We start from the raw sequence: 27,499 nt of genomic DNA, 5'->3' as shown, positions 1-27,499 counted from the left end.
ACAAATACCCAGAAAGCCTTGCAGCACTAACTCTTCTGGGCTAACTCTTCCGGGACACTACAATATACACCCCTGCTACCAACAAAACTCGATTTTGCTTGTCACTTAAAAGTTATATAAGCCTTGCTTGGTCAATATTCAATGCAAAACTTGTTTGGGTCCCTATTAAAATGTTAAGTTGTTCAACTTTGGCCCGCGGCTTTGTTCAGTTTAGAATTTTGGCCCACTCTGTATTTGAGTTTGACACCACTGTGCTAAGGGGACAGGACCATTGATCCGTGTTAAGGCAAGAATGTATTGTGAGATAAATGCTTCAAAGGCCTACTGAAACCCACTACTACTGATAGTTTATACAGTTGGGCAACAAAGTATTTAGTCAGCCACCGATTGTGCAAGTTCTCCCACTTAAAATGATGACAGAGGTCTGTAATTTTCATCATAGGTACACTTCAACTGGAAAAAAATCAAAGAATTCACATTGTAGGAATTTTAAAGAATTTATTTGTAAATTATGGTGGAAAATAAGTATTTGGTCACTTCAAACAAGGAAGATCTCTGGCTCTCACAGACGTCTTTAAGAAGCACTTCTGTCCTCCACTCGTTACCTGTATTAATGGCACTTGTTTGAACCTGTTATCTGTATAAAAGACATCTGTCCACAGCCTCAAACAGTCAGACTCCAAACTCCACTATGGCCAAGACCAAAGAGCTGTCAAAGGACACCAGGAAAAGAATTGTAGACCTGCACCGGACTGGGAAGAGTGAATCTAAAATAGGCAAGCAGCTTGGTGTGAAAAAATCAACTGTGGGAGCAATTATCTGAAAATGGAAGACATACAAGACCACTGATAATCTCCCTCGATCTGGGGCTCCAAACAAGATCTCACCCCGTGGGGTCAAAATGTTCACGAGAACGGTGAGCAAAAATCCCAGAACCACACGGGGGGACCTGGTGAATGACCTGCAGAGAGCTGGGCGAAAAGTAACAAAGGTTACCATCAGTAACACACTACGCCGACAGGGAATCAAATCCTGCAGTGCCAGACGTGTCCCCCTGCTTAAGCCAGTGTATGTCCAGGCCCGTCTGAAGTTTGCCAGAGAGCACATGGTAGAATGTCATGTGGTCAGATGAAACCAAAACAGAACTTTTTGGTATAAACTCAACTCGTCGTGTTTGGAGGAAGAAGAATACCGAGTTGCATCCCAAGAACACCGTACCTACTGTGAAGCATGGGGGTGGAAACATCATGCTTTGGGGCTGTTTTTCTGCTAAGGGGACAGGACGATTGATCCGTGTTAAGGAAAGAATGAATGGGGCCATGTATCGTGAGATTTTGAGGCAAAACCTCCTTCCATCAGTGAGAGCTTTGAATGGTTGATCAAGTACTTATTTTCCACCATAATTCACAAATAAATTCTTTAAAATTTCTACAATGTGAATTTTTTTTTCACATTCTGTCTCTCACAGTTGAAGTGTACCTATGATGAAAATTACAGACCTCTGTCATCATTTTAAGTGGGAGAACTTGCACAATCCGTGGCCGACTAAATACTTTTTTGCCTCACTGTATATTGACGCCTACATAGGTCTGGTGATAATGTTCCCCTTTAACGTTTTTGTTCTCTTCACAATTGTAGCGCAGATTGAATCTGAAAACCACTTCCATTTCCATACCTGGTGACATTTTCTCCTTCTTCAAGATTGTTCTCCGTGGCGCCGGCGTGACATCTGCGGACGCCGCTGCAAGTTGAAAGAAGACAGAAACAAAAACACAAAAGTTTACTCTCAGTTCGGCTCTCTTCTTCACAAGGTCGGACATAATCAGCTGTCAAATGGAAAAAGGGGGCGTCCAAAATGCATTTGTTGATCGACACGTTCAGCAGACATGATTTGGTGTTCACTAGGAGGAAACATATGTCATTATAACACATTTTTAATACATGCCAGGGGAAGCTCTAACAGTGACAAATGGCTTTGTGGATTTCAACAGCAGTGTGTTAGTAAAAGGAGCTGACCTTGGTGCTGAGCACTGGCCCACAAAGTAGGGTCTTTTCAGCTCATTAGACCTGTATTACATAGACATCAATTCATCAGGATAAAATAACCTCCTCTGAATTAAATACAAGCCTATAAAATATCAACGGAATATGAGGCTAATCTTAGGCTGAACATTACACACACAATTATTCAAATATATTTTATACTTGTCAGATATGTTCTTGTGTCTGCACAATCTCCAACACCCAAAACCCATGAAGTTGGCACGTTGTGTCATTCACAAATAAAAAGAGAATACAACGATTGGCAAATCCTTTTCAACTTATATTCAGTTGAACAGACTGCAAAGACAAGATATTTAATGTTTGAACTGAGAAACATTGTTTGCCAATAATCATTATCTTAGAATTTAATGGCAGCTACACGTTGCAAAAAAGTTGCCACAAGGGCATTTTTACCACTGTGTTACATGGCCTTTCCTTTTAACAACACTCACTAAACACTTGGGAACTGAGGAGACAGACACTCAACAACAACACATCATTTGCAGACTATAATTGCTGGTTTGCAAAAAATATTTTTAAACCCAAAAAGGGCCCAGGCTAAGACCGATTTTTTTTATTTTGTTTTAATCTTCTAGTTTTTTTTTTCTCCCCCTCTTTGTTTACCTGTATCTCATCTTTTTTGTAAGGGGCGCTGGAAGCCGGCAGACCCGTCAGCGATCCTGTTCTGTCTCCCTGTAATGTTTGTCTAAACTTGAATGGGATTGTGCTGAAAATTTTAATTTTCCTGAAGGAACTCTCCTGACGGAATCAATAAAGTACTATCTAATCTAATCTAATCTAATCTAAAGTGAAATTAGATCATCTCCACAGTGGTTGAAAAACTCTGGATCAGGGCACCTGATTCTCATCATGGGGCGGTTGGTAGAGTGGCGGTGCCAGCAACTTGAGGGTTCCAGGTTCGATCCCCGCTTCCACTGCGTCCTTGGGCAAGACACTTTAACCGCCTGCTCCCAGCGCCACCCTAGTTTTAAATGTAACTTAGATATGTGAAGCGCTTTGGGTCACTAGAGAAAAAGCGCTACATAAATACAAACCTTGTTTCCATATGAGTTGGGAAATTGTGTTAGATGTAAATATAAACAGAATACAATGATTTGCAAATCATTTTCAATCCATATTCAGTTGAATGCACGACAAAGACAACATATTTGATGTTCAAACTCATAAACTTTATTTTTTTTTAGCAAATAATAATTACCTTAGAATTTCATGGCTGCAACACGTGCCAAAGTAGTTGGGAAAGGGCATGTTCACCACTGTGTTACATCACCTTTTCTTTTAACAACACTCAATAAATGTTGGGGAACTGAAAAAACTAATTGTTGAAGCTTTGGAAGTGGATTTCTTTCCCATTCTTGTTTTATGTAGAGCTTCATTCGTTCAACAGTCTGGAGTCTCCGCTGTCGTATTTTACGCTTCATAATGCGCCACACATTTTCCATGGGAGACAGGTCTGGACTGCAGGCGGGCCAGGAAAGTACCCGCACTCTTTTTTACGAAGCCACGCTGTTGTAACATGTGGCATGGCATTGTCTTGCTGAAATAAGCAGGGGCGCCCATGAAAAAGACGACGCTTAGATGGCAGCATATGTTGTCCCAAAACCTGTATGTACCTTTCAGCATTAATGGTGCCTTCACAGATGTGTAAGTTACCCATGCTTTGGGCACTAATGCACCCCCATACCATCACAGATGCTGGCTTTTGAACTTTGCGTCGATAACAGTCTGGATGGTTTGTTTCCCCTTTAGTCCGGATGACACAATGTTGAATTTTTCCAAAAACTATTTGAAATGTGGACTCGTCAGACCACAGAACACTTTTCCACTTTGCATCAGTCCATCTTACATGATCTCGGGTCCAGAGAAGCCGGTGGCGTTTCTGGATGTTGTTGATAAATGGCTTTCGCTTTGCATAGTAGAGCTTTAACTTGCACTTACAGATGTAGCGACGAACTGTATTTAGTATCAGTGGTTTTCTGAAGTGTTCCTGAGCCCATGTGGTGATATTCTTTAGAGATTGATGTCGGTTTTTGATACAGTGCCGTCTGAGGGATCGAAGGTCACGGTCATTCAATGTTGGTTTCCGGCCATGCCGCTTACGTGGAGTGATTTCCAGATTCTCTGAACCTTTTGATGATATTATGGACCGTAGATGTTGAAATCCCTAAATTTCTAGCAATTGCACTTTGAGAAACGTTGTTCTTAAACTGTTTGACTATTTGCTCACGCAGTTGTGGACAAAGGGGTGTACCTCGCCCCATCCTTTCTTGTGAAAGACTGAGCATTTTTGAGGAAGCTGTTTTTATACCCAATCATGGCACCCATCTGTTCCAATTAGCCTGCACACCTGTGGGATGTTCCAAATAAGTGTTTGATGAGCATTCCTCAACTCTTTCAGTATTTATTGCCACCTTTCCCAACTTCTTTGTCACGTGATGCTGGCATTAAATACTAAAGTTAATGATTATTTGCACAAAAAAAAGTTTATCAGTTAGAACATCAAATATGTTGTCTTTGTAGCATATTCAACTGAATATGGGTTGAAAAGGATTTGCAAATCATTGTATTCCTTTTATATTTACATTTAACACAATTTCCCAACTCATATGGAAACGGGGGTTTGAATAATGAACTAACTACCATCATTTGGATGTGTGGCCAAATACTTTTGGCAATATAGTGTATATATAATGCAATATAATGCTCCCATTAAACCGGTCCGAGGTGCAAAAAAGGTTGGGGACCACAGCAAAAGCCTACTCAGTGGCCTAGTGGTTAGAGTGTCCGCCCTGAGATCGGTAGGTTGGGGGTTCAAACCCCGGCTGAGTCATACCAAAGACTATAATAAATGGGTTGTACTTGTATAGCGTTTTTCTACCTTCAAGGTACTCAAAGCGCTTTGACACTACTTCCACATTTACCCATTCACACACACATTCACACACTGATGGCGGGAGCTGCCATGCAAGGCGCTAACCAGCACCCATCAGGAACAAGGGTGAAGGACACAACGGACATGACGAAGTTGGTACTAGGTGGGAATTGAACCAGGGACCCTCGGGTTGCGCACGGCCACTCTCGCGCTGCGCCACGCCGTCCCTAATAATAATGTGACCCATTCTGCTTGACACTCAGCATCAAGGGTTGGAATGGGGGGGTTAAATCGCCACAAATGATTCCCGGGCGCGACACCGCTGCTGCCCACTGCTCCCCTCACCTCCCAGTGGGTGAACAAGGGGATGGGTCGAATGCAGAGGACAAATTTCAACACACCTTGTGTGTGTGAAGGGGTGCCGAAAAGTGGGGGGTAAAGGAGACGGATTCTAGGGGCCCATGATGGAGGGGGGGCCCAGGGAGGCCCCTAATGATGATGACATTATAATACAGAGGGGTCCTGTAAGGATTATTTTCATGGTAGGGCTGGGCGTATCGATACTTGGTGAGTATCGGTATCGTATCGATACTGGCGTGATAGTATCGATACTTCATCAAATTAAGCGAATGACTCCGATTTAAAAAAAAATTAAAAACCACTCCACCCTCCTCACTAGTGATGGGTCGCGAACGAGATTTAAAAACACTTTAAAAATTCATCTTCAACCCAAAATAAAATAAAATAAATACAATTAATTGCGTTTCCAGTGCGACTTAATGTCTTGGTTGTAAATTGTAAAGTATTTTATTGCACTAAAATCAGGGGTAGGGAACCTATGGCTCTAGAGCCAGATGTGGCTCTTTTGATGACAGCATCTGGCTCTCGGATAAATCTGAGCTGACACTGCTTAACACAACAAGTAATGACTAATTCCACTTGTAATCAAAGTGTTAAAAATATAGTTCAAAATATTAAACATGCTCATGCATTTGAATCCATCCATCCTTTTTCTACCGCACTTGTTCAAGAAATTGCATGATTTATTTATTATTGTTTTTTTTAGGGCTTGCCCTCCTGGGGGTTCTTCAGACCACCAAGCTCCGACATGAAAGCCTGTTTCTGGGTTATGATATTTTTTTATTTTTCAATAAGTCTCACAGTTGCTTTCCAGCAATTGTCTTTTTCCCTTTCGTTCTCGCTCGCGCTCTGGCTCCAGCTCCAACCCTGTCTCTCCTCCCGGCTACTGCTTATAACAGAGCGACGGGTGATTAGATAACAAGGCCCAGGTGGGCCATCTATGCACCTGTCGCTGATTTCGAGGTTGGTCCTGGCACACCCCACTTCGCTGAAGGCCCGCAGGCCACGCCCCTCCACAGTTAACTTCAGAATATCAACGTTATTACAAAGAATACGAGACCTATTATATTCTAGTAATTTTGGTCTTACTTAAAAATGCATGATATGGCTCTTACGGAAATACATTTTAAAATATCTGGATTCTTGGCTCTCTCAGCCAAAAAGGTTCCCGACCCCTGCACTAAAATAACGATAAGAATTTCTCAGTTCTTTTGTTTTGTGTTCATTTTTACAAGTGTTTAATAACTAGTGTTTTCTTTTTTACTTAAGTTCTTGTGTGTTGTGAGGCGACTAGCCAAGTTCAGTATTTGTTTTCACCTTATTTGCACTACTTACTTTATTGCAATTGATATTATTACTTTTTTTATTTGAATTTCTCAGTTTTTTTGTTTTGTGTTCATGTTTACAACTTTGTTCAATAACTAGAGTTTTGTTATTTACCTTAAGTCAGAGGTAGGGGACCTATGGCTCTAGAGCAGGGGTCAGGAACCGTTTTGGCTGAGAGAGCCATGAAAGCCAAATATTTTAAAATAATTTTCCGTGAGAGCCATATCATATTTTTTTTAACACGGAATACAACTAAATGTGTGCATTTTTTAAGTAAGACCAACATTTTTAGAGCATAATAAGTCTCAATTCTTTTTTAATAACATTGGTATTTCTTGAACAGGTGCCGTAGAACAGTGGGGGGGGGGGGGGGGACTTTTTTTTTTTTTCTTTGTCATGAAAAAGGGAGGTTTTTGTGGTTGGTGCACTAATTGTAAGTGTATATTGTTTTTTTATGTTGATTTAATAAAAAATAAAAAATAAAATATATATATATATATTTTATTTTTTATTTTTTTTAATTAAAAATGAAAAAAGAATTATTCTGCAGCCCGGTACCAATCGGGTCACGGGCCGGTGGATGGGGACCACTGCCGTAGAAAACAGATGGATGGGTTAAAATGCATGAGAATGTTTTATATTTTGAACGTTATTTTTAACATTGTGATTACCAGCGGAATTATTCATTACTCATCGCATTAAGCAATGTCAGCTAAGATTTATCAGAGAGCCAGGTGCAGTCATCAAAAGAGCCACATCTGGCTCTAGAGCCATAGGTTCCCTACCCCTGCTCTAGAGCCAGATGTGGCTCTTTTGATGACTGCATCTGGCTGTCTGATAAATCTGAGCTGACGTTGCTTAACATGATAAGTAATGAATAATTCCACAGTGTTAAAAATAATGTTCAAAATATAAATTATTGTCATGCATTTTTAATCCGTCCAACCGTTTCCTACCGCACCTGTTCAAGAAGTTGCGTCAATGGTAAGAAGTTATTTATTAATTATTGGTTAGTGTGGGGCTTGTCCTCCTGGGGGTTCTTCAGACCCCCAAGCACCGACATGAGAGCCTGTTTCAGGGTTACAATATTGTTTTATTTTTCGATAAATCTCCCAGTTGTTTTCCAGCAATTGTATTTCCAGCCCCAACCCCGTCTCTCCTCCTGGCTGCTGCTTATAACAGAGCGACAGGTGATTAGATAACAAGGGACCTGTCGCTGCAGGCCCGCAGGCCACGCCCCCTCCACAGTTAGCTTCAGAATAACAATGTTATTACAAAGAATACGAGACCTATTATACTCTAGAAATGTTGGTTATACTTAAAAATGCACGCGTTTAGTTGTGTTAAGTGTTAAAAAATATATTATATGGCTCTTACGGAAATATATTTCAAAATATTTGGCTTTTTGGCTCTCTCAGGCAAAAAGGTTCCCGACCCCTGCCTTAAGTGTTTGTGTGTTTTGAGGCAACTACCTGGCTAGGTTCGGTAGTTGTTTGCACCTTATTTGCATGACTTTATTGCTATTGAGTATGATGTGTCCTGGGTATGACGTTAAACTACATCCAGGCATGAGATGGGAGGTTGTGTGTGGGGTTAGTGAGTCCCAACTAACGTTTATAAAATGCACACCAAGAACCGTTTGCACCTTCTCTTGTGACTGGGGGGCGGTCTGCGCCATAAAGCTGAGCGGGTCCCTGGGTAAATGGGGCGCGGACAACCAACAGGACAGACAAAGTTTAACAGCCCAGTAAGGCAATTAGTCTAGGACAGGGGTGTCAAACTCAAATACAGAGTGGGCCAACATTTTAAACTGAACAAAGCCGTGGGCCGAGGTTGAACAAATTAACCTTTTAATAGGGACCCAAACAAGTTTTGCATTGAATATTGAACGAGCAAGGCTTGTATAACTTTATAGTGACATGCAAAATCGATTTTCAAATATTGTAGCATCCCGGAAGAGTTAGTGCTGCAAGGGGTTCTGGGTATTTGTTCTGTTGTGTTTATGTTGAGTTACGGTGCGGATGTTCTCCCTAAATGTGGTTGTCATTCTTGTTTGGTGTGGGTTCACAGTGTGGTGTAACAGTGTTAAAGTTGTTTATACGGCCACCCTCAGTGTGACATATATGGTGGTTTACCAAGTATGCCTTGCATTCACTTGTTTGTGTATAAAGTCCGCATATAGTATGTGACTGGGCCGACACAATGTTTGTATGGAGAAAAAGTGGATTGGACGACAGGTTGTAGAGGACGTTGAATGCAGTGCCTTTAAGGCATGTCCCCAATGATGTTGTTTGGGTGGAAATCGAGAGAAATTCGGGAGAATGGTTGCCCCGGGTGATTTTCGGCAAGGGCACTGAAATTCGGGAGTCTCCCGGGAAAATCGGGAGGGTTGGTAAGTATGAGTATTAGCGGTGAATGCGGTGTTATAATACCGGTGGGCCAGCTCTAATGTTAATTTGATAATGCCTCAAGGGCCAAATTAAATTACACGGAGGGCCAAATTTGGCCCGCGGGCCAGAGTTTGACACCCATGGTCTAGGACAGGGGTAGGGAACCTATGGCTCTAGAGCCTGATGTGGCTCTTTTGATGACTGCATTTGGCTCTCAGATAAATCTTAGCTGATGTTACTTAACACGATAAGTAATGAATAATTCCGCTGGTAATCACAGGGTTAAAAATAACGTTCAAAATATAAAACATTCTCATGCATTTTAATCCATCCATCCGTTTTGTACGGCAGTGGTCCCCAACCACCGGGCTGTGACCCGATTGGTACCGGGCTGCAGAATAATTTTTTATTCATTTTTATTTAAAAAAAATAAAATATATATATATATTTATTAATTATTGGTTTGCTGAAAAATAACAATGTCATCAAAAGATGCAAGACTTAATTTACTCTAAAAATGTTGGTCATACTTATAAATGTACGTATTTAGTTGTATTCAGTGTTAAAAAAAAAAATTAAATGGCTCTCATGGAAATACTTTTTAAAATATTTGGCTTTCGTGGTTCTCTCAGCAGAAAAGTTCCCGACCCCTGGTCTAGGAGAAGGATCTCTGATATAAAATATCCCTTCCAACCCGCACCAAGCCAGCGTGGAAGGTGTAGGCTAATAACCAGCATGAAAAGTATGCCAAATGGCAGAAACATGCTGAGGCTTTCGTCCAGCAGTGGACTGACAACGGCTGATGATGATTGCTATTGATATTACTTTTGTAATAAATATTTTATTTTTTGACTTAAATCAGGGGTCAGAAACCTTTTTGGTTGAGAGAGCCATGAAAGCCAAATATTATAAAATGTATTTCCGAGAGAGCCATATAATATGTTTTAACACTGAATACAAATAAATGTGTGCATTTTTAATTAAGACCAACATTTTAAGAATATAATAAGTATCTTCTTCTTTTTAATAACATTGTTATTCTGAAGCTAATGAATAAAATAGTTCTTACCATTAATGCAACTTCTTGAACAGGAACGGTAGAAAACGGTTGGATTAAAATGCATTAGAATGTTTCATATTTTGAACGTTATTTTTAACACTGTGATTACCAGCGGAATTATTCATTACTTGGGATACAGTCTGGTGTGTCGTGGGAGAGATTGTGTAATTTCCCCTAATTGGGTTGATAATATTTTTTGCAAACCGGTAACTATAATTAAAAAATGTGCTGTTTTTTTAGTGTCTGTGCTGTCTAGAGCTCGGCAGAGTAACCGTATAATACTCTTCCATATCAGTAGGTGGCAGCAGGTAGCTAATTGCTTTTGTAGATGTCGGGAACATGGTATGTCGTGATCACAATATGCGGGAGGCAGCATGTAGGTAAAAAGGTATCCAACACTTAAACTAAAAATAAACAAAAGGCAAGTGCCGCTAAGAAAAGGCTTTGAAGCAAAACAAAACTAAAACTGAACTGGCTGCAAAGTAAACAAAAACAGAATGCTGGACGACAGCAAAGACTTACAGTGTGCGGAGCAGACGGCGTCCACAAAGTACATCCTTACATGGCATGACAATCAACAATGTCCACACAAAGAAGGAGTGCGTCCGCACAACTTAAATAGTCTTGATTGTAAAAACAAAGCAGGTGCGATGAATAGCATTCAACGAGGACATGAAACTGCTACAGGAAAATACCAACAAAAGAGGAAACGCCACCAAAATAGGAGCGCAAGTCACACAGGAAAACACAGAAAAAACTCAAAATAAGTTACGGCTTGACAGTACACCTACATACAGACAAGAGCTATCGCGAGAACAATTTTTTTTGTCAATTTCGGCTACTGAGTTTACATTTTTTTTTTAATGTTTTCTGCTGGTGGTGCGCCTCAGAATTTTTTCAATGAAAAAAATGTGTTTTGGCTCAAAAAAGGTTGAAAAACACTGACTTATCGTGTTAAGCAATGCCAGCTAAGATTTATCAGAGAGCCAGATGCAGTCATGAAAAGAGCAACATCTGGCTCTAGAGCCATAGGTTCCCTACCCCTGAAATTTGTTTTTCAAAAGTATCTATACCCCGATTTTCGGCAAGGGCACTGAAATTCGGGAGTCTCCCGGGAAAATTGGGAGGGTTGGTAAGTATGAGTATTAGCGGTGAATGCGGTGTTATAATACCGGCGGGCCAGCTCTAATGTTAATTTGATATTGCCTCAAGGGCCAAATTAAATTACACGGAGGGCCAAATTTGGCCCGAGGGCCAGAGTTTGACACCCATGGTCCAGGAGAAGGATCTCTCATATAAAATATCCCTTCCAAGCCAGCGTGGAAGGTGTAGGCTAATAACCAGCATGAAAAGTATGCCAAAAGGCAGAAACATGCTGAGGCTTTCGTCCAGCAGTGGACTGACAACGGCTGATGATGATTGCTATTGATGTGTGAATGTGAGTGTGAATGTTGTCTGTCTATCTGTGTTGGCCCTGCGATGAGGTGGCGACTTGTCCAGGGTGTACCCTGCCTTCCGCCCGATTGTAGCTGAGATAGGCGCCAGCGCCCCCCGCGACCCCGAAAGGGAATAAGCGGTAGAAAATGGATGGATGGATGGATTACTTTTGTAATAAATATTTAATTTTTTTATTTAAATCAGGGGTCGGGAACCTTTTTGGTTGAGAGAGCCATGAAAGCCAAATATTATAAAATGTATTTCCGAGAGTGCCATATAATTTTTTTAACACTGAATACAAATAAGAAGTCCCCCCCCCCCCCCATCAGATGATGACACTTCCGGTATCGGATCGGATCGGTATCGATACCCAAATTTGCGATATTGCCCACCCCTATTTCATGGGGCCCAAAATCCCTAGCGGCGCCCCTGTGTGTGTGTGACAATCATTGGTACTTTAACTGTTAATATTGCCATTAATCACCCACGGTTCAGCGTGCCCCCTCCCCGCGCGTGACGACTATTCACCGGCAGGTGTTTTTGCCGGGAGAAACGGCGTCGGTGCGCGTCACAGCGCTGACATCAGCAGCGCGCTTAAATACCCGCGCCGGAGCGCGCGTACGCGTAAAGAGGCGCGCGTGGAAGCCACCAAGTCTCCCTTTCCTCCCCATCCCGTGTCCGTGGGATGAACACTTTCCCCGCCACGGGCTCGTTCAACTTTAAAAAGCCAAAGTCCACCATTCTCCGCCTGCGTTATGATCAACGACACGAACGGCTCCGAGCCGGCCCACCACCACGGCGTGTTCCCCACGCTGCGGCTGGAGTCCAAGTCCCTGGTCACCTCGGCCACCATGTTCGGCGTGGGCGTGCTGGGCAACCTGATCGCCATCGTGGTGCTGTGCGTGTCCAAGAAGGAGCAGAAGGAGACCACCTTTTACACGCTGGTGTGCGGCATGGCCATCACGGACCTGCTGGGCACCTGCTTCACCAGCCCGGTGGTGATCGCCACCTACGTGGCCAGCCGCTGGCCCGGCGGCCCGCTGCTGTGTCATTTCTTCTCCTTCTCCATGCTCTTCTTCGGCTCGGCGGGCATGTCCATCCTGTGCGCCATGGCGGTGGAGCGCTACCTGGCCATCAACCACGCCTACTTCTACTCGCAGCACATCGACAGGACGCTGGCCCGCTTGGCGCTGCTCGCCGCCTACTTGGCCAACGTGGTGCTGTGCGTCATGCCCAGCTTGGGCTTCGGCCGGCACGTCAGACACTTCCCGGGGACTTGGTGCTTCCTGGACTGGAGGGCGACGGACGCGCTGGGCGCCTGCTACTCCTTCCTGTACGGCGGCGTGATGCTGTTGCTCATCGCCGTCACCCTGCTGTGCAACCTGGCCGTCTGCCGCTCTCTGGTGGGCATGAACCAGAGGACCGGCATTGTCCGGGCGGAGGTGTGCGAGCAGGGGGGCTCGCGGCGCCGCTTCCCGCGGCTGCAGTCCGTCACCTCGGCGGCGGAGATCCAGATGTTCTGGCTGCTCGTTTTCATGACCATCGTTTTCCTGGTCTGCTCCATCCCTCTGGTGGTAAGGATTAATAATCCCCTCAAATGTGCAAAATGATTACCTTCACATTTATTAACTTTACTATTATTATCTTTTTTTCACTTTTGACTAGTTTTACCGCTATTTCACTACTCACTATTATTACCTATATTATTATTACCTCTATTTCACTACTCACTATACCTCAACTATTATTACCTCTATTTCACTACTCACTATTATAACCTATATTATTATTACCTCTATTTCACTACTCACTATACCTCAACTATTATTACCTTTGTATCACTTCTTACTATTATTACCTTCATTTCACTTCTCACTATTATTACCTTCAATTCACTTCTTACTATTATTACCTCTACTATTGTTACCTTTATTATTGTTACCTCTACTATAATTACCTCTATTTCCCTTCTCACTATTATTACCTCTACTATTATTACCTTTATTTCACTTCTTCTTATTATTACCTCTACTATTGTTACCTCTACTATTACCTCAACTATTATTACCTCTTGTTCACTTCTCACTATTACCTTTATTTCACTTCTCACTATTTTACCTTTTTGTCACTTCTTACTATTATTACCTTGTATTTAACTTCTTACTATGATTACCTTTTATTTCACTTCTTACTATTAGTTACCTTTATTTCACTTATTATTATTACCTCTACTATTGTTACCTCTACTATTATTACCTCAACTATTATTACCTCTATTTCTCTTCTCACTATTATTACCTTTACTATTATTGCCTTTTATTTCACTTCTTACTATTATTACCTCCATTTCACTCCTCACTGTTATTACCCTTTATTTCACTTCTTACCAATATTATCTCTATTTCCCTTCATACTATTATCACCTCTATTTCAATTCTTACTATTATCCCCTCTACTATTATTACCTTTTATTTCACTTCTCACTATTATTACCTCCATTTCACTTCTCACTGTTATTACCTTTTATTTCACTTCTTACCATTATTATATCTATTTCCCTTCATACTATTATTACCTCTATTTCACTTCTTACTATTATCACCTCTATTATTACCTTTATTTCACTTTTTTACTATTATTACCTCTGCGATGAGGGGGCGACTTGTCCAGGGTGTACGACGCCTTCCGCCCGATTGTAGCAGAGATAGGCACCAGCAACCCCAAAGGGAATAAGCGGTAGAAAATGGATGGATGGACTATTGTTACCTTTATTTCACTTCTTACTATCATCACTTCTATGTCACTCCTTCAATATGCAACAGCTGGATGATGTATTCCTCAATTATTTATTTTGTAACCAAGTAGCACTTCAGAAAACACTTGGTTCTCCAAGTACCACCATAATAACCAATGTGAAAATACAGTAGCATGTTAGGCCTAAGTATTCATTAAAAACAAGGCAGGAGTTTTATTCAAGAAGTATATTTAATGTATCTGGCCACTGTAACATTACACACACTTCTAACAGTAACAATGTGTTTGCATATAGGAAAAATCAAAAAGGTGTACTTAAATCAAGTGATTCTCTGACGCACCACTAGATGGAGCCTGTGTGCCACTAGTGGTAATTGCATTGGCAACAAAACCCAGCTGAAATATCATCAACCATTATCAAAATTGAAGTTGTCCACCTAAAAATCCACTCCTGCCACGATTAGTGTAAACCTATTGGACTAATTACAAAACCCAAAACCAGTGAAGTTGGCACGTTGTGTCATTCGTAAATAAAAACAGAATACAATGATTTGCAAATCCTTTTCAATTTATATTCAATTGAATGGACTGCAAAGACAAGATATTTGATGTTCACACTGAGAAACTAAATATTTGTTTTGCAAATAATCATTAGCTTAGAATTTCATGGCAGCAACACATTGCAAACAAGTTGTTACAGGGGCATTTTTCCCACTGTGTTACATGGCCTTTCCTTTTAACAACACTCAGTAGACTTTTGGGAACTGAGGAGACACATTTTTGAAGCTTTTCAGGTAGAATTCTTTCCCATTCTTGCTTGATGTACAGCTTAAGTTGTCCAACAGTCCGGGGTCTCCATTGTGGTATTTGAGGCTTCATAATGCGCCACACATTTTCAATGGGAGACAGGTCTGGACTACAGGCAGGCCAGTCTAGTACCTGCACTCTTTTACTATGAAGCCACACTGTTGTAACACATGGCTTGGCATTGTCTAGCTGAAAGAAGCAGGGGCGTCTATGATTATGTTGGTTGGATGGCAACATATTTTGCTTCAAAACCTGTATGTACCTTTCAGCATTAATGGTGCCTTCACAGATGTGTAAGTTACCCATGCCTTGGCCACTAATACACCCCCATACCATCACATGTAATGGCTTTTCAACTTTGTGCCGATAATAATCCGGGTGGTTCTTTTCCTCTTTAGTCCGGAGGACACAACGTCCACAGTTTCCAAAAACAATTTTAAATCTGGACTCGCCAGACCACAGAACACTTTTCGACTTTGCATCAGTCCATCTTAAATGAGCTCGGGCCCAGCGAAGCCGGCGGCGTTTCTGGGTGTTGTTGATAAATAGCTTTCGCTTTGCAGAGTAGAGTTTTAACTTGCACTTACAGATGTAGCGGCGAACTGTAGTTACTGACAGTGGTTTTCTAAAGTGTTCTTGAGCCCAGGTGGTGATATCCTTTACACACTGATGTCGCTTTTTGATACAGTGCCGCCTGAGGTATGGAAGGTCCGTAATATCATCACTTATGTGCAGTGATTTCTCCAGATTCTCTGAACCTTTTGATGATATTATGGACCGTAGATGGTGAAATCCCTAAATCACTTGCTCATTGAGAAATGTTGTTCTGAAACTGTTGGGACAATTTGCTCACGCATTTGTTTACAAAGGGGTGTACCTCGCCCCATCCTTGTTTGTGAATGACTGAGCATTTCATGGCAGCTGCTTTTATACCCAATCGTGGCACCCACCTGTTCCCAATTAGCCTGTTTACCTGTGGGATGTTCCAAATAAGTGTTGGATGAGGATTCCTCAACTTTCCCAGTCTTTTTTGACACTTGTACCAGATTTTTTAAACATGTGGCAGGCATCCAATTCCAAATGAGCTAATATTTTGCAATATTTGCCAGTTCGGACGTTAAATATCTTGTCTTTGCAGTCTATTCAATTGAATATAAGTTGAAAAGGATTTGCAAATCATTGTATTCTGTTTTTATTTACCATTTACACAACGTGCCAACTTCACTGGTTTGGGGGTTTGTACTTAAATCAAGTTATTTTTTGACGCACCACTACATAGAGCCTATGTACCACCAGTGATAATTGCATTGTCACCAAAACCAGCTAAAATATTATCAACCATGATCAAAATTTAAGTTGTCCACCTAAGAATCCACTTCTGCCAAGATTAGTGTAACCCCATTGGACTAATTACTTGAGTGTGTGTACATTTCCATCTATACCAAAAAATACAGGAACATTCTATAAATAGTGAAGCCAAAACATTACATGTGATTGCACAACCACAAACTAAACACCAGGCCTATTCAATTGCCGGCCCAGGGGCCAAACCCAGTGTTGGGTTGAATTGAGCTACCTAACGCTACTGAGCATGTGCTAAACATGGTCTCAGGTCATATATTCCTTGCAATGAGCTACTGACTTTGCCACTGAGGCTACAAGAAAGTAGGTCTGGGCGATATGGCCATCCATCAATCCATCCATTTTATACCGCTTGTCCCTTTTGGGGTCGCTGGAGCCTATCTCAACTGCATTCCCGGGACAAGTCTCCACCTCATCACAGGGCCAACAGAGATGAGACAGACAACATTCACACTCACATTCACACACTCGGGCCAATTTAGTGTTGCCAATCAACCTATAGCCTGGCGATATGGCCTAAGAAAAAAATAAAATAAAATTTTTTTCACAAAAAAATTAATTTAGGATTGTGTCCTGGTTTTTCCCGTGCTTTTTACAAAACCAATGAATACATAATAGAGATTATTCAAATAATTTGTGTTTTTTATTTGATCAAAAAGTAGTAGAAATGACACTATATGTCATTCTTAGCACAATTTAAATTTGTATCATGTTTTTTTCAGACCAGATATAAATCATACTTTTTATGGAATCATTTTCAAAGAAGTAAATTAAGTGCTTCCTTAATTTATACTAGAAATTTCCGACAATATCGGGCTACCGATATTATCAGCCGATAAATGCTTCAAAGGCCTACTGAAACCCACTACTACTGATAGTTTATACAGTTGGGCAACAAAGTATTTAGTCAGCCACTGATTGTGCAAGTTCTCCCACTTAAAATGATGACAGAGGTCTGTAATTTTCATCATAGGTACACTTCAACTGGAAAAAAATCCAGGAATTTAAATTGTAGGAATTTTAAAGAATTTATTTGTAAATTATGGTGGAAAATAAGTATTTGGTCACTTCAAACAAGGAAGATCTCTGGCTCTCACAGACCTCTTTAAGAAGCTCTTCTGTCCTCCACTCGTTACCTGTATTAATGGCACTTGTTTGAACCTGTTATCTGTATAAAAGACACCTGTCCACGGCCTCAGACAGCCAGACTCCAAACTCCACTATGGCCAAAACCAAAGAGCGGTCGAAGGACACCAGGAAAAGAATTGTAGACCTGCACCAGACTGGGAAGAATGAATCTACAATAGGCAATCAGCTTGGTGTAAAAAAAAACAACTATGGGAGCAATTATCAGAAAATGGAAGACATACAAAACCACTGATAATCTCCCTTGATCTGGGGCTCCACACAAGATGTCATCCCGTGGGAGTTTAAAATGATCATGAGAACGGTGAGCAAAAATCCCAGAACCACACGGGGGGACCTGGTGAATGACCTGCAGAGAGCTGGGACCAAAGTAACCAAGGTTACCATCAGTAACACACTACGCCGACAGGGAATCAAATCCTGCAGTGCAAGACGTGTCCCCCTGCTTAAGCCAGTGTATGTCCAGGCCCGTCTGAAGTTTGCCAGAGAGCACATGGGAGAATGTCATGTGGTCAGATGAAACCGAAACAGAACTTTTCGGTGTAAACTCAACTCGTCGTGCTTGGAGGAAGAAGAATACTGAGTTGCATCCCAAGAACACCACACCTACTGTGAAGCATGGGGGTGGAAACATCATGCCTTGGGGGTTTTTTTCTGCTAAGGGGACAGGGCGATTGAACCGTGTTAAGGAAAGAATGAATGGAGCCATGTACCGTGAGATTTTGAACCAAAACCTCCTTCCATCGGTGAGAGCTTTGAATGGTTGACCAAATACTTATTTTCCACCATAATTTACAAATAAATTCTTTAAAATTCCTACAATGTGAATTCCTGGATTTTTTCCCCCCATTCTGTCTCTCACAGTTGAAGAGTACCTATGATGAAAATTACAGACCTCTGTCATCATTTTAAGTGGGAGAACTCGCACAATCGCTGGCTGACTAAATACACTGTAAGTAGTGTTTGAGAGCAGAACTAAACGTAAAGAAAGGACAAGCGATGGCATTAGTTTGTGTTCTCTTGTGGTTGCTATGCCTAAATACAACTAGAATACCTGCTTGTGCAAATAAACTAACGTCATGTTAAGTCCTAGTAATAAATATTGCGATTGTTTGTCCAATCCACCGTATTTTTATTGTTCATTTTCATAACAGAAACTACAACTTAGTTGTGGTGTAGGAAAGACCAGGTGTTATTCTACACCAGACCTGGGCAAATTAAGGCCCGGGGGCCACATGCGGCCCGTTAAGCTTCTCTATCCGGCCCGCCGGACATTCCCAAATTTTTTTTTTTAGATCTTTAAGATGGCAAGTGTAGCTGCCATTATGAATTGCAGTCCATGTTTCCTAATGACCGTAAATCTTCAACTATTCAAAGTATTTCAATGCCTGGAATCTGCCATTATGGATGATATACCAGTTACTATGGTCATCTAATTAGTTACTATGGTAATCTACGTCACAGCAGCTCAGACGAGGCACCAAGCATTGTGGACGGGGAGCGTTTCCACAGACGCGGAAGGAGCTTTTCACAACAAAGTTCTAAAGCTTAGTGATATATCAGATATACCAGATTGTAGGTGGGTTTATTGTGTACCCTTCGTGTTCATATTTCACTGTTTGTTGCATTTTTGCTGCTTTTCGCTTGATTATAAAATATGTCGATCGAAAGGGGGTGTGACGTTCATATTTTGTCAATATTCAGTGTTTTATCCTTCATCGAAAAATGTAAAATTCCATTATATTTTTTAAGGCGGTCTGTGATTATTGTGAAGTTTTGTATTAGTGTCCCTAAAAATAGATATACCGGCCCCCAGACACATTTTTATCTCTAAATGCAGCCCCCCCAGAGTCAAAATAGTTGCCCAGGCCTGTTCTACATGGATGACCACATTATAGCACCTTTGGTGATATTTGTTAGCATCAAGAAAATATTCCTAATAGTATTTATAAAGTAGATGACTAAATAGTATTATGGCTGGCAAACATTACTGAACAACAGGGACATCTACAGCTAAATAATGAGACAGAATATCAACTTCACAGCATAACAACAACTGCAGACATGAATTGTCGATGAGACTAATATTTGTAGCTGGAAATCAACTGCAAACAAACTCATCCTTTTTCTCATTCGCAGCACTTGTTATGTCAATCAAATACGTTACTTAGCCATGCACCAATAAGTCCAACTTTGTTTTTCACAATTTATTTTTTAAATGATGGACGCCTCAGGTTTAAAGACATGATGTACTCCAATCTTTTCTTCTCTAAATCCTTGTTTGTGTCAAAGGAAGTGAGGTAGCAGCAATCTCTTGGTGATGATAAATGGTTTAAATCTTTAAAAAAATATATATTTTTAAGAATATAAAATCCACGCCATCCTATCTTAGATATTTTTCCATGATCGCTTTTATATTTGCCTCTAAACCTTGCAACCCTCCTATAGAACATGGGAAGACCTATTTTAATACTATTTATTTTGGATACCTGTGTCAATGATGTGTGAAAAGCTACAAGCTTAAATTCTCCAATAAACTAACCAATGGGTTGAAAGTGTATTATTTATTTACACTAAAGTATCAATATTGGTATTAGCAATATCTGTTTCACAAAACCCAAAAACCAGTGAAGTTGGCATGTTATGTAAATGCTAAATAAAAACAGAATACAAAGATTTGCAAATCCTTTTCAACTTATATTCAATTAAATAGACTGCAAAGACAAGATACTTAACGTTCGAACTTGAAAACGTTATTTTTTGCAAATATTGGCTCATTTGTAATTTGATGCCTGCAACATGTTTCAAAAAAGCTGGCACAAGTGGCAAAAAAGACTGAGAAAGTTGAGGAATGCTTAACAAACAATTATTTGGAACATCCCACAGCTGTGCAGGCTAATTGGGAACAGGTGGGTCCCATGATTGGGTATAAAAGCAGCTTCCGTGAAATGCTCAGTCATTCACAAACAAGGACGGGGCGAGGGTCGCCACTTTGTGAACAAATGCGTGAGCAAATTGTCGAACAGTTTAAAAACAACATTTTTCAACCAGCTATTGCAAGGAATTTAGGGATTTCACCATCTACGGTCCATAATATCATCAAAAGGTTCAGAGAATCTGGAGAAATCACTGCACGTAAGTGATGATATTACAGACCTTCGATCCCTCAGGTGGTACTGCATCAAAAATCGACATCAGTGTGTAAAGGATATCACCACATGGGCTCAGGACCACTTCAGAATACCACTGTCGGTAACTACAGTTAATTGCTACATCTGTAAGTGCAAGTTAAAACGCTACTATGCGAAAACCTTTTATCAACAACACCCAGAAACGCCGCCGGCTTCGCTGGACCCGATATACAAAGTATTTCGCTCATCTAATATGGACTGACGCAAATGTGAATTCGTCAGACCACAGAACACTATCCCACTTTGCATCAGTCCATCTTGGATGATTTTGGGCCCAGAAAAGCCGGCGGTATTTCTGGATGTTGTTGATAAATGGCTTTCGCTTTGCATAGTAGAGCTTTAACTTGCACTTAAAGATGTAGCGACGAACTGTATTTAGTGATAGTGGTTTTCTGAAGGGTTCCTAAGCCTATGTGGTGATATCCTTTAGAGATTGATGTCGGTTTTTAATACAGTGCCGTCTGAGGGATCAAAGGTTAGGGTCATTCAATGTTGGTTTCCGACCATGCCCCTTACGAGGTGTGATTTCTCCAGATTCTCTGAACCTTTTGATGATATCATGGACCGTAGATGTTGAAATCCCTAAATTTTGAGAAACGTTCTTAAACTGTTTGACTATTTGCTCACGCAGTTGTGGACAAAGGGGTGTACCTCGCCCCATCCTTTCTTGTGAAAGACTGAGCATTTTTTGGGAAGCTGTTTTTATACCCAATCATGGCACCCACCTGTTCCCAATTAGCCAGCACACCTGTGGGATGTTCCAAATAAGTGTTTGATGAGCAATTCCTCAACTTTATCAGTATTTATCGCCACCTTTCCCAACTTCTTTGTCACGTGTTGCTGGCATCAAATTCTAAAGTTAATGATTATTTGAAAAAAAAAAAACGTTTATCAGTTTGAACATCAAATATGTTGTCTTTGTAGCATATTCAACTGAATATGGGTTGAAAAGGATTTGCAAATCATTGTATTCTGTTTATATTTACATCTAACACAATTTCCCAACTCATATGGAAACGGGGTTTGTAAGTTGAAAATAATTTGCAAATCATTTTATTCTGTTTTTATTCACTATTTACACATTATTTACATTATTTCACGTCTGTATTATTGCCAATGTTTGTGATGTTTTCAATAATACTATTTTCCTTCTATGCGTCAGGTGAGAATCTTCGTCAACCAGATTTTCGATCCTGCGTACATTTCTGCTGGCGGGGATCCCGACTACCGCAGCGATCTGTTGGCCATCCGTTTTGCCTCCTTCAACCCCATCCTGGACCCGTGGGTGTACATCCTGTGCAGGAAGAACCTGCTCCTCAAAGGTTGCGGGCGGTTGAAGCGGGCGATGACCCGAGTGAAAGAGAGCGCCGGCGACAACATGGGCTGGGTCGGGGGTCAGGACTCCCCGCCTTCCTTGAACACAAACAACACCAGCTACGCCTCGCTGCGCAGGAAAGACGCGGGGCAGCGGGCGGCCGTGGGGGACGCTCGGTCTTTCACGGACTTCGCCCTGAGGAACGCGTGGGACTACGACACTGCTCGGGTCAACTTCCACCCGTTCAGCGTGGAAGCGACCGCCGCGCGAGGAGGCGAAGAGGAAGTCGCGGCCGATCCGAAGCAGGGGTCGGAGACGGTGAAGGCGTCGCCGGGACACGCGCACGCCAGGAGAGGCGAGATGGTCACCTGCACATTCAGCACCCCGAGCTCGTGTCAGTCACTGAAATACCTTTAACCAACTTCTTTTTAGAACTCCGTAGAACAGTCTCAACTGGACGCAACATTAGGAACACCCGCACGCACTCCAACAGCATCCTATAGCTGGCTGGCAAGGTTTCAGGTGATGCTCTGGACCAGACCTGGGCAACTATTTTGACTCGGGGGCCACATTTAGAGAAAAATGTGTCCGGTATACAGTTGTGCTCATAAGTTTACAAACCCCATTTCCATATGTCTTGCTGAAATAAGCAGGGGCGTCCATGATAACGTTGCTTGAATGGCAGTATATGTTGCTACAAAACCTGTATGTACCTTTCAGCACTAATGGTGCCTTCACAGATGTGTAAGTTACCTATGCCTTGGGCAAATCATTGTATTCCGTTTATATTTACATCCAACACAAATTCCCATCTCATATGGAAACGGGTTTTGTAGGTGACCATAGTAACTAGTATATCATCCATAATCGCAGATTCTAAGCATTGAAATACTTTGTATAGTTACGGTCATTATAAAACATGACTGCACATCGTAATGGCAGCTACACTTTCCATCTTAAAGATCTAAAAAACAATATTTGGGAATGTCCAGCGGGCCTGATTGAAAAGTTTAAACGGGCCGCATGTGGCCCCAGGGCCTTAATTTGCCCAGGTCTGGTCTAGACTCTGGAGTCCTGTTTATTTACCTGCATCAGTGCAACTTTGGGAGGTATTTGAAAGGTTTGGAGACAACTGTTTAATCTGGAAAAATATTTCACATGGGATGGAGTGGATTTACATGCTTACGTCAAATAATTTTTGAAATATTCAAACCATTCATCATCAAGTAAGAGTGGATGGTGATATCGACAGGCGGATCGGTGCGGCGTCTTCAGTAATGCAGACGCTGTATCGATCCGTTGTGGTGAAGAAGGAGCTGAGCCGGAAGGAAAAGCTCTTAAATTACCGATCCATCTACGTTCCCATCCTCACCTATGGTCGTGAGCTTTGGGTTATGACCGAAAGGACAAGATCACGGGTACAAAATGAGTTTCCTCCGCCGGGTGGCGGGTCTCTCCCTTACAGATAGGGTGAGAAGCTCTGTCATCCGGGAGGAACTCAAAATAGAGCCACTGCTCCTCCACATGGAGAGGAGCCAGATGAGGTAGTTCGGGCATCTGGTCAGGATGACACCCGAACGCCTACCTAGGGAGGTGTTTCGGGCACGTCCGACCGGTAGGAAGGAAGACCCAGGACACGTTGGGAAGACTATGTCTCCAGGCTGGCCTGGGAATGCCTCGGGATCCCCCAGGAAGAGCTGGACGAAGTGGCTGGGGAGAGGGAAGTCTGGGCTTCCCTGCTTAGGCTGCTGCCCCCATGACTCGACCTCAGATAGGCGGAAGAAGATGGATGGCATTCATCATCCCCGAAGTAAACATTACTGCTCGCCTCAACCTCACTTCCTTTGACATGGACAAGGATTTAGAGAAGAAAAGATTGGAGGCACATCATGTCTTTACACCTGAGGCATTCATCATTTAAAAAATAATCTGTGAAAGACAAAGTTGGACTTATTGGTGCATGGCTAAGTAACGTATTTGATTGACATAACGAGTGCTGCTGTGATCGTGACACGAATGAGAAAAAGGATCAGCTTGTTTGCAGTTGATTTCCTGCTACAAATTTTAGTCTCATTGACAATTCATTCTGCAGTTGTTGTTATGCTGTGAAGTTGATATTCTGTCTCATTATTTAGCTGTAGATGTCCCTGTTGCTCCGCAATGTTTGCAAGTCATATCAAGATTCGGTATATGCTGTTGAGATTTCGCTTCCTCGCAGTCCCACTGTCAGACACGGAACATGAGCCAAGCGTGCAGGTTTAACGATCAATTGTTTTACGAAAGTTTTCCCTCCAGCAGGGCGTCCGTATCCTCTCTCCCTCTCTACATACTGTTAAAGACAACAGATGATTACACTAACAAGTACCACCTGTGAAATCTAATCACCTGCCGGCTGTGTCTTGCCGTCAGCACTGCCACGCCCCCGTCCTCAGCACCATGGACAGAGGCGGTGACCTTTGCTACTGCAGGCAGCGCCGACAACATCCCCCCGCCCGCATTTATCCACTTTATTAATACTATGAAGGATATTTTCTTGACGCTAACAAATATCACCAAAGACGCTATAATGCGGTCATCCGGTTTAGCTCGGTTGGTAGAGTGGCCGTGCCAGCAACTTTAGGGTTGCAAGTTCGATTCCCGCTTCTGCCAACCTAGTCACTGCCGTTGTGTCCTTGGGCAAGACACTTTACCCACCTGCTCCCAGTGCCACCCACACTGGTTTATATGTAACTTAGATATTGGGTGTCACTATGTAAAGCGCTTTGAGTCACTTGAGAAAAGTGCTATATAAATAAAATTCCACTAATTCACATCCGTGTAGAATAAAACACTCGTCTTTCCTGCACAGCAACAACTAAGTTTGAGTTTCTGTAATGAAAATGGATTGATTGATTGAAACTTTTATTAGTAGATTGCACAGTACAGTACATATTCCGTACAATTGACCACTAAATGGTAACACCCGACTAAGTTTTCAACTTTTTTAAGTCGGAGTCCACGTACGGACGATAAAAATATGGTGGATAGGACCCACAATCACAATATTTATTACGAGGACTTAATATGACCTTAGTTTATTTGCACAAGCAGGTCTTCTAATTATATCTTTTATTTAACTTTAGCTCTGCTCTCAAACACAACTAATAGAGAATAAAATGGATCGCATCACAGAAAGTTTCTCAAACAAATCAAATGTTCATACAAACATTTTCCAAAGTGATTACCGCAGACACGAGCATGGTCCGATTGTATTCCACAAAGTGATAAAAGTGATATTTTTCATTTTCAACGCATTTTAGCTTTTTTTTCCTGACTTTATTACCTTTATGAACTACTTTTTTCGGGACTCCAAAGAAGCCCTTTCCAATCTCTCTATTTGAACGACTGGAACACCCAAGGACAGAACAGCAATACGACCCTTTCTGCTCAAACAGTTGTTTTAATGCTACGCTCCTGCTGCTCAAACATCGTCTAAAATTATGCCACCAAATTCTCAAACAGATCAAAGGTTCATACAAACATTTTCCAAAGTGATCACCGTAGACACGAGCATGGTCCGATTATATTCCACAAGGTGATGAAAGTGATATTTTTCATTTTCAACACACTTTAGCTTTTTTTCGTGACTTCATAACATTTATGAACCACTTTTTTCGGGACTCTATGATAGCACTTTCCAATCTGTCTTTTTGAACAACTGGAACACCCAAGAACAGAACAGCAATACGACATTTTCTGCTCGAACTCGTCACTCCCTTGTTTAAATGCTACGCTCATGCTGCTCGACCATCGTCTCAATTATGCCACCAAGAAGAAAAACGTGGTATACAACCCAGGTAAACAACAGTTCCAGCCCTAGCATGATGCAGTAAGAATGAACTAAGTATTGTGGTTTTGATAAAGCTCGTTTTGGTTGTCATTGGTCTGTGCAGGTGTTGCCAATGTTGTGATAAGTGAGTCTCAGTATAGAAGCTATTGAATCTTTTTAGATTGAGTGGAAGTGTGTACGTAATGGTTCGGCCCATGGGTATATTTCAACAATCTGTGACTAATATTCTATTATTATGACGTCAATAGTTAAAGGCCTACGGAAATTAGATTTTCTTATTCAAACGGGGATAGCAGGTCCATTCTATGTGTCATACTTGATCATTTCGCGATATTGCCATATATTTGTTGAAAGGATATAGTGCAGAACATCGACGATAAAGTTCGCAACTTTTGGTCGCTAATAAAAAAGCCTTGCCTTTACCGGAAATAGCAGGCGATGTGCGCGTGACGTCACGGATTGTGGAGCTCCTCACATCCTTACATTGTTTACAATCATGGCCACTAGCAGCTAGAGCTACTCGGACCGAGAAAGCGACGATTTCCCCATTAATTTGAGTGAGGATGAAAGATTCGAGGATGAGGAAAGTTAGAGTGAAGCACAAAAAAAAAAAGGCGACGGCTCCTGTGGGAGAGTTTCAGATGTAATTAGACACATTTACTAGGATAATTTTGGAAAATCCCTTATCTGCTTATTGTTTTAATTGTTTTTTAGTGAGATTATAAAGTCATACCTGAAAGTCGGATGGCTGCGGTGTACGCCAGTGTCTCTGATGGAAGCCGAGGAGCCAAGATCACAGCTGCCTTTTTGAACTGCAGGAAGTCGCATAATCCACTCGAGTCTGCGGTAAGAGCCGACTTAATATCACAATTTTCCCATTCAAAAACTTGCTGGTTGACGTAGAGAAACATGTTCGCTTGACCGCTCTGTGTTAAAGCTTCACAACAAACAAAGAAACACCGGCTGTGTTTTGGTTGCTAAAGGCAGCTGCAATCCACCTGCAATCCACCGCTTTCCACCAACAGCATTCTTCTTTATAGTCTCCATTATTAATTGAACAAATTGCAAAAGATTCAGCAACACAGACGTCCAAATTACTGTGTAATTATGCGATGAAAAGAGACGACTTTTAGCCGTGAGTGGTGCTGGGCTGAAATGTCCGCTCCAACCGATAACGTCATCATACGCGTCATCATTCCGCGACGTTTTCAACAGGACACTTCGCGGGAAATTTAAATGAGCAATTTAGTAAACTAAAAAGGCCGTATTGGCATGTGTTGCAATGTTAATATTTCATCATTGATATATAAACTATCAGACTGCGTGGTCGGTAGTAGTGGCTTTCAGTAGGCCTTTAAAGACGTGTGTTGCCATATTGGCAACACATGCCAATACGGCCTTTTTAGTTTACTAAATTGCAATTTTTAATTTCCCGCGAGTTTCTTTTTGAAAACGTCGCGGAATGATGACGCGTACGTGTGACGTCACGGACTGTCAGGAAATATTAACAGCTGCACCACTCGTCTGCTTTAACCGCATAATTACACAGTATTTTGGACATCTGTGTTTCTGAATCTTTTGCAATT

At 41.7% G+C, this 27,499-nt stretch overlaps 2 protein-coding genes across 4 annotated transcripts in view; one reads left to right on the top strand and one right to left on the bottom strand.

Moving 5' to 3' along the window:
* The window catches only part of pif1 (PIF1 5'-to-3' DNA helicase homolog (S. cerevisiae)), a 146,156-nt gene that overhangs the window by 113,616 nt on the left and 5,041 nt on the right, over positions 1 to 27,499 (bottom strand). For all 3 annotated transcript variants that reach the window (XM_061919839.1, XM_061919841.1, XM_061919838.1), the window contains one exon: positions 1,676 to 1,741. In XM_061919839.1, the coding sequence (XP_061775823.1) occupies positions 1,676 to 1,685 (10 nt within the window). In that variant the 5' untranslated portion in view covers positions 1,686 to 1,741. The remainder of the gene's footprint in view (positions 1 to 1,675; positions 1,742 to 27,499) is intronic.
* Positions 12,189 to 26,222, top strand: ptger4c (prostaglandin E receptor 4 (subtype EP4) c). The gene is made up of 2 exons (XM_061919837.1): positions 12,189 to 13,083; positions 21,932 to 26,222. The coding sequence occupies exons 1-2, from the start codon at positions 12,265 to 12,267 to the stop codon at positions 22,499 to 22,501; spliced, it is 1,389 nt and encodes a 462-aa protein (XP_061775821.1). The 5' UTR covers positions 12,189 to 12,264; the 3' UTR covers positions 22,502 to 26,222.

This window comes from Nerophis ophidion, linkage group LG14 (genome assembly GCF_033978795.1).
Source record: "Nerophis ophidion isolate RoL-2023_Sa linkage group LG14, RoL_Noph_v1.0, whole genome shotgun sequence".
Lineage (NCBI taxonomy): Eukaryota > Metazoa > Chordata > Actinopteri > Syngnathiformes > Syngnathidae > Nerophis > Nerophis ophidion.
Note: the sequence above shows the minus strand (reverse complement) of the source record. Positions and strands in the feature narration are given on the sequence as shown.